General features: G+C 45.7%; 1 protein-coding gene across 3 annotated transcripts in view; it reads right to left on the reverse strand.

Moving 5' to 3' along the window:
- Nucleotides 1-16976, reverse strand: part of DIS3L2 (DIS3 like 3'-5' exoribonuclease 2) — a 188083-nt gene that overhangs the window by 64612 nt on the left and 106495 nt on the right. For all 3 annotated transcript variants that reach the window (XM_027464181.3, XM_027464182.3, XM_013102318.5), the window contains 2 exons: nt 8472-8584; nt 1560-1667 (listed from right to left, as the gene is read on the reverse strand). In XM_027464181.3, the coding sequence (XP_027319982.3) occupies nt 1560-1667; nt 8472-8584 (221 nt within the window). The remainder of the gene's footprint in view (nt 1-1559; nt 1668-8471; nt 8585-16976) is intronic.

Genomic DNA, 16976 nt, shown 5'->3' on the forward strand with positions numbered 1-16976 from the left:
GCTGCAGACAGGTCTGCTTTGGAGCAGTAACAGAGGGAGCTTGCGATGGTCCTCGCCTCTAGCAGCACTGTCAGGCTCTGGTCCTCCACATCAGGGCTCTCGCTGATCTCTACCATCGGTGGGGGTTCAGAGAGGTCAGGTGGGGGCCTTTGACTCACCTCCTTTCACCCATTTCACCCAGGACTGCCATCCCAAAAGGCTTCCCAGGAGAAACCTGTTTGCTGCGATGCCTGCAGGCAGCCTGCTTCCCGTGGGGATGTCCCTGAGATATCCCTGCTCCTGCAGGGATCAGCGCCCCGAGCAGGCACCAGGTTGGTGCTGCGGTTCCTCTGCCTCCTCGCTGGCCAGGCAGGGTCAGTCTGAACGCTGTTTGAAAAGCAAATAATGGGTATATTGCAGGGAACGAGAGATAAGATTTAATTAAAAGCTTATTTTAATTAAGACTTGGTTATTAACTGTTCAAAGATTGTTCAGAGTCAATAAAAGGTCCACCAAGTAGCTACAACCAGAAGGCATGAGTAAGCACGCTGCTGCTCCAGGAAATGGGATGTTTTTCACATTGAAGAAATAAAACTCACCTCAGAGCCAGAGCAGGGACTGGCTGGAAAAATACAGATATAGGACTGTGACTACATGCTGTTAAAGCACAAACTGAGCCTCAGTATCCTTTAGGGCAGCATGGACAATAATAAGGAAATAAAGTACATTTTTATGAGAAATTGCCAGATTGGCACAAGAAATACTTCACGGAGAAAGTTGTGCATCAACACAGCACTGGTAAAAAAATAAATCTGAGTACAAAAAGTGTCCTTGGCACAGGCTATTTGCCAGAGTCCTCTGGGACAGGCAGGTTTTAGCCCTCTTAGATTACAGGGTGGACCCCAATGATCAGCAAAGAGGAGATTGCTGGAATTGCTACTAAGAGTGTAGGAGATGAACAGGGAGAGAAATCAAGACCTGGGGAGAGCAGCAGGCAGCTGAAGACAGCTTGCTGCACTGATAGACATCACAACTGGTCCCTGGGAACAACACAATGTTTGTGTAGGCATGGAGGATGAAGTATGCAGAGGATGGAGCTGTGTCTTTGCTGAAGGGCTATCACACTTTGCATGGATCGATGTTATTTGCAGCACTGAAGAAGAATGAAACAGTCTGTTTATCAGGGAGACCACAGAGGAATCCTCATCCACTGCATTGCACAACTGCCCATGAGCACAGTGCAGGGTTGGAGTCAGGGAGAAACATCTTGTCCCACACTACTAGCTGGGAATTGCTGCTGGAATTAAGACATTAAATGCATGGGTGTCCCCTGCCAAGGGACTGGAAATCCTCTATTTCTAACGTTCCTACAAATATCCTTCCTTTCCCCACCATGTTAGATTACTCCAGCTATTGGTAAGACAAGATACAGTCCTACACACTCTCTTACTGTTCACCAACATGTTCTTTGCAGTCCAGCCAGCTGTTGTGGAATGGCGTTTTTACCATTTGTTTGCAATGGCATTGTCTGAGCACTGAGGCAGGGCTGGTTAGCAGAATGACTGCCTGCTGGGAGTTACCTTGCCTTCTGGAGTCACCTTCCACATCACAGAGAACGTCAGCCTGTCTTGCATGGGATTGAGACTGCATAACTCCTCACAGAGCAGCTTGGGAAGCATCGGGATCACCTGGAAGAGAAGAGAGCCTCGGTGAGCTGTAGGCTTTTAGCAGAGACATGCCTCTGGCCAAGCTTCCCTTGCCAGCTGGTAAAAGAGAGGTTCAACAATACATGAAAGGAGAAAATGCATTAAGCTTTCAGGAGAGATGTTCCTGCCACAGGGAATGCAATATCCTAACTCTGGGACCCGTCACCCATGCCAGAACTCCATCCTGTTTGCTCTGCTTTCCACTTCTTTTGCATTGCTTTTTTGGCACTGGGATGAACAAGGAAGGCTCAGCAAATAAAGGAAACTCGGTGCTAAAGAGACACGGTCCTGGCAGCCGGGAGCTGGGAGCATGGATCTGGGAACTGTCCTCGCTTTGCCACCAACGACTGTAACCAGGCAAATAATGCAAGTGTGGGGCTGCTCCCTGCAAAGCATAAATGAAACTTCTCCTACGCATCACAGGGGCGGTGCACAGCTTTAATAAAGATTAAGGCACGCTTTGCAGCACAGACAGGAATGTGTAGATGGTGAGACAAACAAAAGCACCTGTTTTATGACTGTTGAACAGGGTGTTTGCAAACAGAGGGAGAACAATGATTATTTTACTAAGCTTAGCTCTGTTTGAACAAAATGTCAGCCAGGAGAAATCTCGTTGGCAGGGATTTTTTAGCCTGTGCCCTAATTCCTTACAATTCATCAATTTTTCAGCTGTTGATCACCGAATTACCAAACCACTTATTACTCACCTGACTAGAGCACCAGAACAAAAGCTTGGAGCACGTTCACACTATAGCAAAGCTGAGCAGCTCCAAGTGTTTCTACCATCCCTGAGTTATTTCCCAGGTGAAGCCAGCAGTAAAGCTAATATTTAGAAGCTGTTTAACGAAGCAAGCCTAATCATTTGGAGTTTCAGATGCTTATTTCTCTACCCGTTATTAACCTCTGTGAACAAGCAGTAACTGCCCTCAAAGAACTACCTTCTTCTTCTTGTTTATTCCAAGTGGTAATTTGGGCTGGCGCTTCCAGAAAAGCTCAGAAGAGAAATGCTCTGCTTAGTTGAGCTTGCCATCAAAATATTTCGGGTATTTAATTTAGTTTCCATTTTGATTGCTCTCCTGTGCCACCCAGCAAACAGAAGAGCAGCAGCAACCCCAGCTCTTCCAAACTCCCTCGCACCAATTTGGTGATTTTAGAGATAACATTTTCCATCAGGGCACCAGGGGAACGACTGTTCTTCAAAACAGCAAGGAAAAAAAAAAAGTCTCAGGTGTCCATGTTCTCCTCAAGTGCGCACACTTCTTATTTACCTTTTGCTTTGAAGGAAAGGCTCTTAAAATATTTAATCACATTTGCGGTTTGGCACCAGATGATGGCTATAAATCCATTCTAATTGCACTGCATATTAATGCCAAAAGGTTAACTGTACGGCCCCTGCCTGTCAAGGAGTCACTTTCAACATGAATCAGCAGCACTGCTGCAGCTGGAAGGGCACGAGGGCACAGATTACGATAAGCTGTTTCCCGCAACACAAAGGCTGTCGCCTCTGTTATTCCAGTTGTGAGAAGCCCACGAACAATGCTCATACATTCATAACTCACAGATACAGTACGTGAGGTCTGCCTCGCTGCCTGGAAGGGCCCGCGCCACGAGGTTATAAACTTAGCATGAAGGGTGCCAACCCCTGCCAGAAAGGAGAGAAAACGGGTTTATAGACTATCGGAAATCCCTGCCTGCCTCTGATCGCCCATGACCACCGCGAGTCCCCCAAGGTTCAGGTCAGTACCAACAAAGTGCTGGCACTTTAATAAAAAAGCTCCCGAATTCTTTTCCATCCGAATTAAAAGCTGCGGTTACCAGCCTCTCTCTCCCCTCACCGTCACCCTGTGATTGATTTTTTGGTTGTAACCGATAATGTTCTGTACTTACGGAGTATTTCTGCGCCTTAGCACATCCTCTCCCTTCACATCTCCTAGAGCAATAACAATCTGCTAGCACAACGCCTACATGAAACATGAAAGCCCATCCACAAAGAATAGCCCGAACGAAACAACAGGATGCTTGTTTTAAGTGTACTTGAGCAGGATTAATATCCGATTCAAGAGGCTATAATTCTATGGAAGGGCTTTCAATGATGTGAAACACAAGCAAAGCTTTAACTCAGCTCGTAATTACAGCACTAAACACTCACCAAGCAATTAGCTGTAACAAACCTACTGTTAAATAGGGAAGCATCAACCCCCGTTACCCTTTTTTCCACAGGAGAGAAACTTTAGGCAAAGCAACTTAACCCAAGCCACACAAGAAATCTCACAGGAGAGCAAGAATTCAATCTGGCTTTTTCTGGGCTCAGTGACACACATATCGTAAGACAATGTGACCTTGCAGTGAAGGTATTTCCATTTTACCCACCTTACTGAATTAAAGGAGGAAACCTGTTTTCAGCATCATGACAGTCCTGGCTAACTGCCTCCCTCTGCTTTAACATCGCCACCCCCTTCATGCTCTACGTGGAGAACAAAGCAGCTGTTACAATGCACAGAAGTTTCTAAGTCCTAAATTTCCTCTTCTGCTCTGATCCTTCAGACAATTCGGTCGCAGTCTGAAAGGATTCCTAGCAGTTGCAAGCCAAGCATTTAACATACAAAGATGTCACAACTGTGTCAAATTGGGAGGGTGAGATGTTCGGGGAGTTATCCCAGGGGCTGCCCACGAGGAACTTGTGCAATAGGATTATTTTCATCTCTTTTTCAAGGAGACGCAGGATGAGAGGAGATTTCCCTAAGTATGTTTTTAATGTCCAACCAAGCTTTACAAAATATCAGGGTTGCATAGCATCACCTCAAATAATCCAGAGGTTGCCCAGCATCCTTTAAATACTTTGCCCTTTCCATGACTGTCTGCCAAGAGCCAGCAGAGCATGCCAGCTGCCCTGCGGAGTGCCACAGCGTGCAGAAACCCAGCTCGCTGAGCCACTGCTGAAGGATACTATCTCCTGTGGGAAGTGCTTTTCTTCTTCTTCAGGTGCCTGTAGTAGGGAAAACATCCTTCAGCTTGGTTTTAGTGTAGCCAGAAATAAGGTCACCGGTGCTCATACAGGGATTGTAAGGCTGGGAACAGGGGGTGCCTTCAGCAGGGCAATGGAAAAAACTTTTCACAATGGAGAAAAAAAGACCTACAAGCCCTAAGAAATCCTTTCTATCATAGAAAACAGGGCTGAAGAAAGGCTTAGGTGGTGAGAGCTTGTCTGGTTTCCAAGCCCTTCTCTCAGCCAGACTAATAAAAGGCATCATCATCTCTCCCCACCAGCCCAGCAGGGCCCAAGAGATACTGGAAAGGGCACTTTGACCAAAGGCTGACATCCACAGCGCTTGCAGCTGTGGGTCTGCATTTCAAATCAGCTTACAGGTGGCGGATTTCTCTCTCCGTACTTCCAAGTGCCACATGCGAAAACTCCTTAGGGCAGGCGCTGCTGAAGCTGGCTGCAGACACAGCGCTCCCAGTGCCAGAAAGCACCGGGCAGCGAGGGAATGCCCAAGGAAAAGAAGGTTCCTCTGGGGCTGGGGGGCTCCTACATCCTCGTCCCGGGGTTATAGGATACACAGGCTTCTTACCACGGCTTGCAATGCTGCTTAAACCTGGCTCTTGCATGGCGGATTCCCTTCAGACACAGCAGTGTCCTACCTCCTGCTTGTGGGAGCCCTTTGGGTTTTTTTCCTTTTGCCTCTTGGGCTAGCAAAGCACTTCCAGCATCCTCGTGTGAGTTTCCAGCCTCAGCCTCATTCCTCGGGAGCTGGGCAGTGGGAGGGAGCACAGGCACCCTGGGATGATAAAACTCCCGTTCCCGTTAAAATCAGAAACATCTGCTGCAGCCACGACGGACTCTCTGGCCAGGAGCAGAGCGGGGTGGCTCTGATCAATGGGCTTGCTGCAGGAGCTTTTCGAGGAGCAGATGGGGAGGAAAAAAATCAGACAACAGATAAAGGAAAAAGGGAACAAACTCTGCATAAGCCTACCCCTTAGTTTCACCGAGTTGTACCGGTTTCGCTCCCATCAGATAATCCCACTCTGAGGCTGGGCTCAGGTGGGTTACGACCACCACTGACTCCTGGGATGACCCCGTCTCCCTCCACCAATTCGATGGGGAAGGATTGTTTTAGCCAAGGGTTTCCATCGGCTGCTCTCCCCGGAGCTGGGAGGAGGGCGCCAAGGTCTAACAATGGGGTGGGCTCAGCAAGGCTATTGCTTACCCGCTACAAGACACTCAGAGGAAATAGGCAATTTGTTTGCGAGCCAAGATTTCTGCCCGAGAGTTGTATCAACACTTCCATGAATTCACATTTCGAGCAACTCTTTGTTACTCAGCCGGAGATTATCAAAATATCAACACCCTGACAACCTGCTGGTGTCAAGAGTGAATGTCTCGAAGTCCTTGGACTCAACATGAAGATAGGCTTACAGATCAAATCTTTGATCTCAAGTATAAAATAGTACCAATAAAATATCATACGGATTTATGGCTGACCTCTCACTTGAGCTGCTTCACACCTAAAATAACACTCCAGGATGTGCCAAAAAAGAGGAAACTGTTTAGGTTTTCTCGCTTCTTAAAACCTGATACACTCGTATTTCAAAAACTTTTGACTTTTATTAAATAGACTGCTAGCAATTACACAATAACTCCCCTTCTGGATACATGGTTCAGGAAAATTAAATATGTGGCTTTATTTAACTTCTTTGGGAGGATTAGCGTGGTGCTAACCTCTAGCAGAATCACAGCTGTCTTAGGAAACAATTCCATCAAAGGAAAGCATATTTTCGACAAGAGTCACGCTACCATCTTGTTTCAGACAGCCTGGCTGCTTTCCTTTGCCCATCCCCTCACTCCTTTTCATCTCTTGTAATTAAAATACTGACCAACACCGTGTTTTCACCATCTAACCTACTTTGTACTCTGAAAACGTATTCTCTCCAGGGCAGAAGTGTGGGTAAAACACTAATCCTGACTGCTAGGCCACGGCAGTTGAAGAGCAATGGGAGATTATGGCTGTGAAAAGGCAATAAATAACTTAGTTGGCATTACACATGACTGACTGGTGCTGGGGGGAAAAAGGCACTTTGAAAGAACATTCAATTAGCTTTTGAATTCAGCTAAATTTTCATGAAAAAAATCTACATACAAAAAAAATTTCCCTCTCCCTTCGGTAAAAAAAACTACATGCCTTCAAGCCACAGTATTTTGACTTGAAAATACTGCCACGGCATCTCCCAGGATTACAGCTTCGCTGCCCCGCAGTGACGTTCCCCCTGGGAGCGGTGGCTGCCGAGTCACCCGTCGGAGGTGGAGGCAGAGCATCGCAGCGCCAAGGGCTTATCGCTGCAGAGACCACAGGGTTGGGAAGACTCCTGTGCCAGGACTGCTGTTTCCATGAGATATGCTCCGCTTCCAGCTCCTGGAGAACAGTCACTGGTAAGCGGTGTTTTCCAGCCAGGCCACTCCTCGGTTCCTTCTGCATCGCTCTCACGGCTACTCCACGCAACCCATGCCCTCAAAGACGTAAAACCCATGGACCTGCTGAGACACTCTGAGGTTGTGCCTCACCACGTCTACCCAAAAATAGTCCTGAAACAGCTACTAAAGGTTAACAGCTTGATATCAAACCACTAATTTGATTTCAATAGAGTAAAGGCAAAATAATTTATGATCTGGAAAGAATGGATAAAGCACAGGAAGCTAACAGAACAAACATCATTACGAGACCCTCCCCAGAGAGCAACCCTGGGAACACCCAGGAAGGGAGGAGAAGAATCACCCACAACCCTGAGTACCAAGGATATGTTTATTACACCACAGATGCCCTGCCATCTGGGAAAGGGCTGCAGAGTCAAGGACTTCTACAACCTGACTGAAAGGAAGTGTAGGGAGAGAAAGAAAAACCTGCCCTTAAGAGACTGTCTCAATACTCCTCTTCATGCAGCTGATGTTTCAAGCCAGCACAGGAAGCCAAAAGCCAAGCTTCCTGGCTTCCTTTCACACACAGTGCCTGCAATATAGGAAGTGATTCTGCACATTCAACTTAAAATCAGACCAAAAAAAAAAAATCATGCACAGATGAAACTTGGGTGTTTCCTTTCCAATAATGTTAAACTTGAACTTGGTCATTTCTAAAGTTCAAAAATAGTGTTTAACGTTTGGTTCTGTTACCCTAAAATCTCTACAGCTTTAAATATCTCTTCAGTGTATGAAGAGAAAGCATCACTTTGCAGTATTTGGGATACCCAGATAAAAGAAAAAGCCTGTGAAATACTGTGGTCTCTCAAGATGCGAGATGGCACAGGGTGTTTTACACCACACTCTGCTACGCATCCACATCTGGGAGGGCTTGGCCAGTCCTACTGCAATGAAGACAAAAATGACAGTCTACACCACCACCGTATCAGCAAATTTCAAGCCTGCAACAGCAAAGCAGAGAAGCCATGTAGGATCTGTCGAGCTCATCTGAGTCTCAGGACAGTGCAAACACAGCCATATGGCTTTGGGACCTGAACTAGCTGCAGGTGAGCAGAGATGCTCCTGAGCTAACAAGCTCTGGCATTCCCAGGTTTCTGCCCACAGACACACAGGCATGAGCTGCTGCTTCTCCAGTGCTGTCTTTGTAAGTGCAGCTTTGTTAATTCTTGTGTTTGTCTGCATCAGTTTGCTCATTTCTGTAGGTCTGCTGCAATAATGACCCCATTTTGATCAATGGCATCTGAAAATTAACCTTGAAAAGGAATTTATGGTAAAAGGAAGACTGCTCAGAAGAAAAAAGGACAAGTTGTTCTTACCTTCTGCACTAAGTAGACGCTGGTTGCCCTTTCGCTTGCCACTTTATCCAGCGCTGTTTCTTCCAGTACGAAGTAGCTTACATCCGCAATGTGAACACCCACCTCAAAGTTCCCTGAAATTGCACAAAGAAGTCAGTAGGCTGCAGGTAGAAATGAAGGAATTTAGGGGGCAGGAGGAAATAATTCCATCCAGAAGTCACTTTTCAAAGAAAAAAAGAAAAAAAAAATACAGTTTTATGATCTGCACATTTTCTGCTGGGCCACTTCTGGCAGAGCAATTTTCTGTGATGTATGAGTCCTGCGAGCTACCACAGAGCCAGGGCTAGGGAGACAGCAAGGAAATGGATAAGAAACTGACAACAAGTGATTTTCACAAATCTTTTCTCATTCTGACAGCTCTGAATGCTTTTGTGTATAGATCCCTCTGACGTATTCTGTGTAATTACTCGTATATTTAACTCCGTCCCCTTCGCCCCTTCTCCCAGTGCTCCCACAACCCTTTTACCTTATGCCTAGAACTCACAAAAATGATATTTCTCTCCATCTCTTCCCTTCTGAGACGAAAATTGTGGACTCTCAAGACGCCACCAAATTCACAACCACTGTGGCTACAACTTACCTCATCCTCACATGTAGGTGTGAATCTCAGTGGTGGGTACGTGAAATCCCTTAAAAGCCACGTGGCTACATCTTCCCAGCTAGGAGCTTGTAATACTGAGCCCAATTTTCATCCCTTTGCTGTCAGACAACAGCAAGCAAGAAATATGGGCCCCCACCCTGCAAACAGACACAATTCCAGTACAGGACACAATTTCTAGGCCTGCTTTTGGGCTCTCCGAGCTGCGCTTGCTTCCACCTCACTCTGAGTCAAGCCCAAACTGCTGCTGGTGTCCTAAAAAGTCTTAAATGACTTAGCATCAGGCTATGCAGAAATGCAGCTTTCCATAGGAACACTCTGATATCTGCCTTATCCTTGGATTAGGCTTTTTATCCTCAAATTAGAGTCTAGCCTAAAAGCACCTTAATTCCAAAGTTAGGCTGGAGAGGAGTGTTACTGAGGATTATCGTGAGGTTTTGGCAGTAATTTGAATTTGGAAGGAGCGATCATCCTCAGCTTTGGAAGTAATTAGTACCTTGGTCCAAGAAATTCTGGTTTGCTAATCCTCAAAGAAGCCTGGTGACCTTTGTTTTCTCTGGAAGGGCTAGCCTAGATTTGAGGTGCTTATTTGTAGAGTAGTTCTAAGTGCAGCGGGTTCCTAATTATAACAGTTGGTTCTTTAGAGGAATTCACTCACCTCATGGTATCTATAAATATTTTCCCTTTCCTTTATTTTTTCAGAAAGGCAACATAATAAGGTACCATACCGGTTATAATCCTGTTTGTTTATACACCTCGCGTGGAGTATTATCAAAGCCCATTTTTGAAGGACGAAATATTAACAGCTGCTGTCACTACACAGCCTATCTGCCTGGGTGCTCAGCTGATGGACGGGTAACGGAGCTCAATTTCAGCAGAGCAGGAATGGAAATTTCTACAGGTGAAGAGGAAGCACGAGAAGGTTCAAGTTCATAGCAGGAGAGCCACCCAGCAAACTGTGCCACCGCCGCCTGGGAGTGTAGGTAATGCCATGTGTGACAATCTGAATGTGTAACAGCTCATCCAGCCGGTTGTACCAAGCCGTGTTTGCACAGAATTTTGGGTCTGGAAAGTATTATCTTGCTTTTTGTATACCTGATAGAGCACAGATGTACAGGCAGCAAAAAATTCACATGGAAGACAGGAGCACTGGGGTTTAGGTTTGTCCACATAACCTACAGTCACTGGGAAGTCCTGCGGAGAGCAAATACCGTGGCAGCAGGGGGAGAGGGCAACGATCCCATCGCACACCCAGGGCTGAACTCCACCACTCGGAAAGCTGGGAGAAAAGACTGCAGATTCGATGCTTCAGCTCGGAAAGCTGCCTACAGCTGTGTTGTGATATTATCAGATGCCTTGAAAGCTGCTCGACATGGATTAGGCATCCAAGCCTGAAACTACTTAGACAGTAAGTCTTAGACCAACAGTTCAACCAACAGGTTTAATATTACACGCACTCGAAGCCAACGCACTCAGAAGGTAAAAAAATATTGAACACTTTGAAGTCAATATTGTAATGTATTGACCCCGCAGGCAAATATTGACTAAAGGAAAAGGAGAGGGGGTCATTACATCATGCCTTTAATCGCACTTTAATTCAATATGTGCACTGTTACATACATGAACTTTTTGTCCTCGGTAGAAAATCGACAAACCAAGAAAGATCTCATTGCATGAGATAATAAAACGTGGAGTTCGCCAATGAAAACACGTTGAGAGGAATTAAATTTCACTCAGGTTTCCCACCAGAGGTTCTAAAAGCCGGGGTCAGCATGAGCCCCCTGCTTTTGAACTTTTAATAGAAGTTCTATCTAAATATTTTGTTACATCCATTGACATAATGCAAACTGGCAGCTCTTGGGTTTGTCTTGCTTGAGCATGAATCACCCTATCTCCCTCACCCCCAAAAAATTCAGACCAAGAGAACTTGAAGATACAGGCAGCGATCAACCCAGCTGATTTCTCTCAAATCTCTACTTCTGAATGTGCTGTGCAAAATGCCAGCCTAAGCCGGCACCGAAATACCTGCCTGCTGCTCTCCCCTGGTTTATTTGCCAATTGAAATGAAAAGTGTTTCTCTAGCCACAAAGTTCTTTCCCTGGCATTCTCTTCCAGATCCACAAACAGTTTTTCTAGTCTCATTAATTTTTTTATGACAGTCACAAAAGGAACATTTCACGTTGTGAGTCTTGTGCTATTTCCCAAGGAAAAAAGGCGTATGTGGCCTGAATAAAAGGAAAAAAGAGTTAAAACACCATTCCTTTACCCAAAAAGCTTTGTCAGAGAGAGCAGAGAAGAGGGATGGTGGACAACACACGGACCACACACCGCACTCTGCTACACACTGCCTATTCCACGTTCATTTTGATGACAAAATCGACGTCTCCAGCAGAGACTTCAAGCCTTGGCATGTAGCTCCCTGCTTTGATAGACTTCGTTCCCTGAAATTCTTGCAGAGAAGAGTACTTTACAAGCCACAGACTTGCTTCAACCCAAATTTACAATTCTCCTACAATGAACCTACAAGCCCTAAAGCCACACTACTACTTTAAAGGTTATTTTTTAAAAGGTGTCTACATAAAAATATACAGGGGATTAAGCATAGCACTTCATACAGCTGATATTTAAGCAAGAGCAGAAGGAAACGTGTATTGCAATGAAAAACGCTGAAGGCACTTGGATGGCTCCTTTCATTCAGGGTGGAAAAGTGGGTGCAAAATTGTCATCCTAAACTCCATCACTATGAAGCTGCTATGTGGGAGACGTTTAGGAACAGGGAATGCAGTTAGAATCAAGCAACATCTGCTTTATTAGCCAGCTGTACCCTACTAGCCTCTCTCTGCAAACAGACATGGATGGGAGAGAGGACACAGAGAGGACAATTTCCCTTTTCCTTCACCATGACACAGGTTGCTGGAACAGCAGAATAAAATGGATCTGTGTTTCTCCAAGCTTCTAGAAGCCTGGTTTTTCCTCTAGAAGCTTACCAAATGATCGTGCTGCTCATGGCAGGCCTCCCCGGCACAAAGCTGCCCTAGGCACACAGCAGTTTTAGAGAAAGTTCAGCTCCTTGATCCGAGAATCTGGTTTATTTGAACCCACTCCAAAACCTTGTGTACGTAACACTGATACGATGCTAAAATCAAAGGAGAATGGTTCAAGTGTGGCACCTTTGAGAACAAAGAACAAGCTGTTCCCTTTCTTTTTCCACTGATGATCTCATCCTTTAGGACAAAACAGTTCAAAGAACTTTTTTCCTTCTTTACTGAAAAAAAAATATAAACGAAAAGGATTAGCAAGGAAGAGCTGGAGGAAAAGGAAAAAGACCTTTCAGTCTGTAAATGCTCCGTAAAAACTGCCAGCCCAGCAAGTTGTATCAAGCATTTGCCCCAGGAATTAGAAAGTTGAGCTGAATATATTTGAACAGCATGCAAGTTAACACAATGGCAGCAAATCCTTCTCCATCTTCAGCAACCCTCGTCAATCCTAGTACATATGCAGCGAGAAAGACCAAGCAAGCTCACATCATACCTCGGTATATGCAGATTTTAGGAGCATGGAACTTTAAAATGCAACTCCTCAAGGATAAAACAGCAAAAGGTAATTCTCTACCATGCAGACACACTCCCCTTCATTTCCATCTCACCTTCACACATCATCATTCTCAGGAGAGAGGACAAGCACTAATAGAGTGTTAAGTCAACTTAAAATTTAAGACCAAATTTTTGTATTAGCCGCTATTTCTCAAGCTGTTACCCCTCAGTAAGGGATCCATAGGAAAGTTCAAAGCCAATTGCAAAGTGTTTGCTCCAGCCAGAAAACAGCCAACCACCCAGCTGCTGCCAGCAACTGAAGGTAGCTGGCTGTTCCCTGGCTACACCAACTCTGGCAGCAAATAATTACAGCTCTTCCCCATTCCCCTGCCCTGGGGGGGCTGCTGCTGCTCACTTACCTGCGAAGCAGTATTTAGTGCCTTGCAGAAGTATGAAAAAACTTGTACAAAGAGAGACAGACGAGGCCTTTCACCTACGTGAGCATTTTGCTGCTGTTTGAAGTGTTGCACAGGCTCTCATCAGGGCTGAGGTTCTCCTCTATGGCTGTTGGGCACAGGGGCAAGGGCAATCTCTGCAGGAGAGGCTCAGCCAGCCAGCAGGGGCTGCAGGCGGTAAGAAGGGTGTGCCCAAAACAAACACGACTTGCACGGAGGCAGAAAATGGCACTGACACCTGAGGAAGCTGCTGGAAGTAGCTAGGGATCATCACAGATGTTGAATATGAGCCTTTAAATGAAAGACCCGACCCAAACACCTCTATTTCCCTTCCCATGTGTATGTACTATACCCGTACACTGACAGCCCAGGAATGCAGAAGCGCCCCTCTGGGCACAGAGGCAGAGACAAAGAGAAGAGAGTGACTGCCCGAGTGGGAGAAAAAAGCAGGAGGGAAAGGAAAAAAAATAAAAGAGCAAGACGTAGAAGAGATTAATACAAAAATTAAAGTGGGACTGTGGAAAGAGCAAGCTATTTGTCTTCTCCGCAGTCTGAAGACATAGGTGGGTGGCTTTAATTCTCGGCTGAGGTTACTTTTCCACCGCAGGAAGCCAAGCTATTGTTCAGAAAATCAGACAGTGTGCTTTATTTTTATTTTACTTATTTTAAAATAACAAGGAAAGTGCTTAAATTTTACTTGTGTGCCCTAGGGCCATTTTGCTTTTTGAAAGCACAGTGCAACTGAGCATAAATCCATTAACTTGTTTATCAGGAAACCCAAGTTTAAAAATTATCACATGATGTTGCTTTATCCAACCAAAATGCAACTAATTACACCTTTTTTAAAAGCAATTAATTGCTTTTTCTTTCTCAAAAGGTCTCTTCCTTGACACAACCCCATGAAAAGACTCTGGCAAAAGGAATCAGAATTCCGCATCTCAAGAGAGCGGGACAAGTCCCCAGGGCACAGAGCAGCAACTTTCCCAACCAAGCATAAACATGACTTTAGTAAATGTTGCAATGACTTGAAAATAGGAAAAATCTTCTGCCCAAACAAACAATAAGCACCTCTAAAGGGTAACGATCCACAAAGTACTACGTACTCCCGGGCTCTGCTGCCAGCTTGGCCTCCAGAACCTGTCCAAGCCCCTCTGCTGCTGGTTTGCATGTGAAACGTCCCACGGAAACATCCCCCTACGCCTTTCAAGCCATTTGACCTCTTCTTTAAAGCCTGCTTAGTCACTTTTTTTCGAGGTTTGTAGCACCTGGAGACGCAGCCAAGGTCAGGCCCCCAGCTCCGTGGGCTGCACATTCCCATGCAAAGGGAGAGGGAGCAGCAGCTCACGCGGCGCGGCAGCGCGCCCGCTCCACGTGTCTGAACCAGACTGGAAACAGCAGAAGGGCTGGGTCTTGGCTTCTGCTTTGCTTCTTGAAAACAGTTAAAATTGCTTCCTTTCTATCTCGACCACTTTAGCCTTTATGGATCACGTTTACCTCCTTTTCTTCGGGAGTTGGGGACGAGGAAAGCTGAGATTTTGCTCATTTGATCACACAAATTCAGGAGCTGCGAGATGGGCCAACTCCTCAAAATTAGTAGAATTGAAATTGCCCCTAGTTCTTCCAAGCTGAGACACAGGATGAGATCACAGGTTAAAGGGAAACAATCTTTAGTTACTCCTCCCATATCAAAAGTTTTGGCACTTCCAGGATTTCTGAAAGTATCTGAGAAGCCACTGATACAAACGGTGATGTTGCAAGGGGCGATGCTCTCAGTGATCCCGAACTGGGGAACGTTCAGAGCATTTCTTAAAAATAGATGGGGGAAAGGGGAGAATGACACCATACAAGCACAAAAAAAATAAGTTAAAAGGTTAGGGTGGGACTTCAATGAGTCTAAACTCCAGAATGATTCCTATCTGCTCCGTAGTGACTTTTAAAACACGGTTTTACTCAGCTCTCGTAACTACTCCAACCTTTGGTACTTTTGTCTCTGGCTCCGGCTGCCTGTTATGGAGATGACTGTGATTTTACAAACCAGCTTGGGATTGGCTCCAGGTACGGCACAACACAGAACTCGTGCTCATTCAGTGCCTGTAGCAATGAAGGACAAGTGAAGATGAAAAGCAGAAAAAATGTTCTAGGAAAGGAGCCGTTCCTAAGCCGTTCCTGAACACTTTTTTTCCATGAGCCCATCGGCAATTCTTTAAATAGTTTCAGAATTATGAGGAGACTATCTATTACTGAATTAAATGCTGGGAGCAGGTCTTCCACGTGAACTGCATACAGTTTTTGTCTGTAGCAGCTAATAAATTCAGCAATGCCCTAAACCCACTTGGTAATAGAATTTAAAAGCCACCTTTCATACTGCAAAACAAAACCAGCACAAGCCTGTAGCAGGGCACTTCACTCGTAGTGTGTTACAGAGCTCTGAGTTTTATACACAAACCACTTCAGTGCTGTTTTAAATGCTTTCACTATGGTTAGCATGAAATCCTCTGCGAGGCACATGCTTCCCCACGCTGCCCAGCCCTGAGGAGTACGTTCAGAGAAGGCTCTTGGCCAGCAAAGTATTCCCAGCCTCTTAGGAGAGTGGGAGGTCAAGCCTCCCATGGGGACATGGGGTAGATCTTCATGCTGGTTGTGTTCTCCAAACCACCACCTTCCACGAGGTGGAAACAAGCTGGTGATGGATCAGAAGTCAGGTCTCCAGACCTCACTGAATATACCATGGTATCAAGGCAGAGAAACCCAAGACCCAAGTGTCCTCTCCTGCCAGCAAACCCATGTCAGTTCCTCACCTTGTGGCAGGAGATGCTGCCAGCCAGATCGCACCCGCTGCCTACACCATTCCTGAAAACTGCCTTCAAACCCGATGCAATAAGTTAGGAGGAGAACAGAAGAGCTCTTCTGTGCAAATGTTACCACTGCACCATTAAGCTGGATACTTTCACAAAGAAGGGATTCTCCTGGGGGAAAAGCACTAAATAGTCAGAAGGACAGAATTTACGCAGCATGCACCAGATAAGATATTTAATTGCAGACTGAAGGACACAGGGAATGATATCTAACAGAATAAGCATGCAGCAGAAAGATTTGTTCACACTGCTGAACAAGAAACGAGGAGTAAAATACAGATGAAAGAGAAGCACAAGTATCTTAACAGTAAAAGTTAGGCCAGACCACAGGATGGTTGGGGACACAAAGCGTAATGATGGGAAACAAAGAGATTTTGCCATTCAGACTAGAGGCCCTTGGAAATCTTTTCCAACCTTAATGATTCTGTGATTTCTGTGATGCATCAACTCTGGCCAGCATTAGAAAACTCAGACGTGTGTCCTTATGTGCTGATGCCTATGCCCGACCTTTTTTTGCCTGTGCAGGTTTTCCCCCCACTCCTATGTCGGTGTCTGTTCACAGTGCAGAGGGTCACAGGTAAGTTGCTTTCCTCCATGCCTGCACGAATGCCTAGCGGTCTTTGCGAGGTGCTAAAACAGCCAGAGAGGTTTGAAAAAATTATATTGACTTCTTTGCAAGATTCGAGTGCAATGAGTAAAATGGAGTAAGGACCTCAAATACATTCAATTTCCCCGTGGAATGCCAGTGCTTGCTACATGGCCATCCCTGGGAGAACCTCCAGAGGACTGCTCGTGACTTAGGCCCACCACAAATCTTTGCTACTCGGAGTCTAATGCAGGCGCTTGGCAGATGGATCTTTTCCCTCTCACCAAGACAAGCCGTCAAGCAGGTGACCGAGGCAAATGTGTTTCTGTGAACTCAAATTCCTAGCTCAGAGAGCACTTGTTGCTGGTAGATAGGAGTTACCAAGGGAGACTGCGCTCAGCTCTCTCAAACACCTCCTTAACAGCTAGATTTCCAGCCA

Source organism: Anas platyrhynchos, chromosome 9, assembly GCF_047663525.1.
Source record: "Anas platyrhynchos isolate ZD024472 breed Pekin duck chromosome 9, IASCAAS_PekinDuck_T2T, whole genome shotgun sequence".
Classification (NCBI taxonomy): domain Eukaryota; kingdom Metazoa; phylum Chordata; class Aves; order Anseriformes; family Anatidae; genus Anas; species Anas platyrhynchos.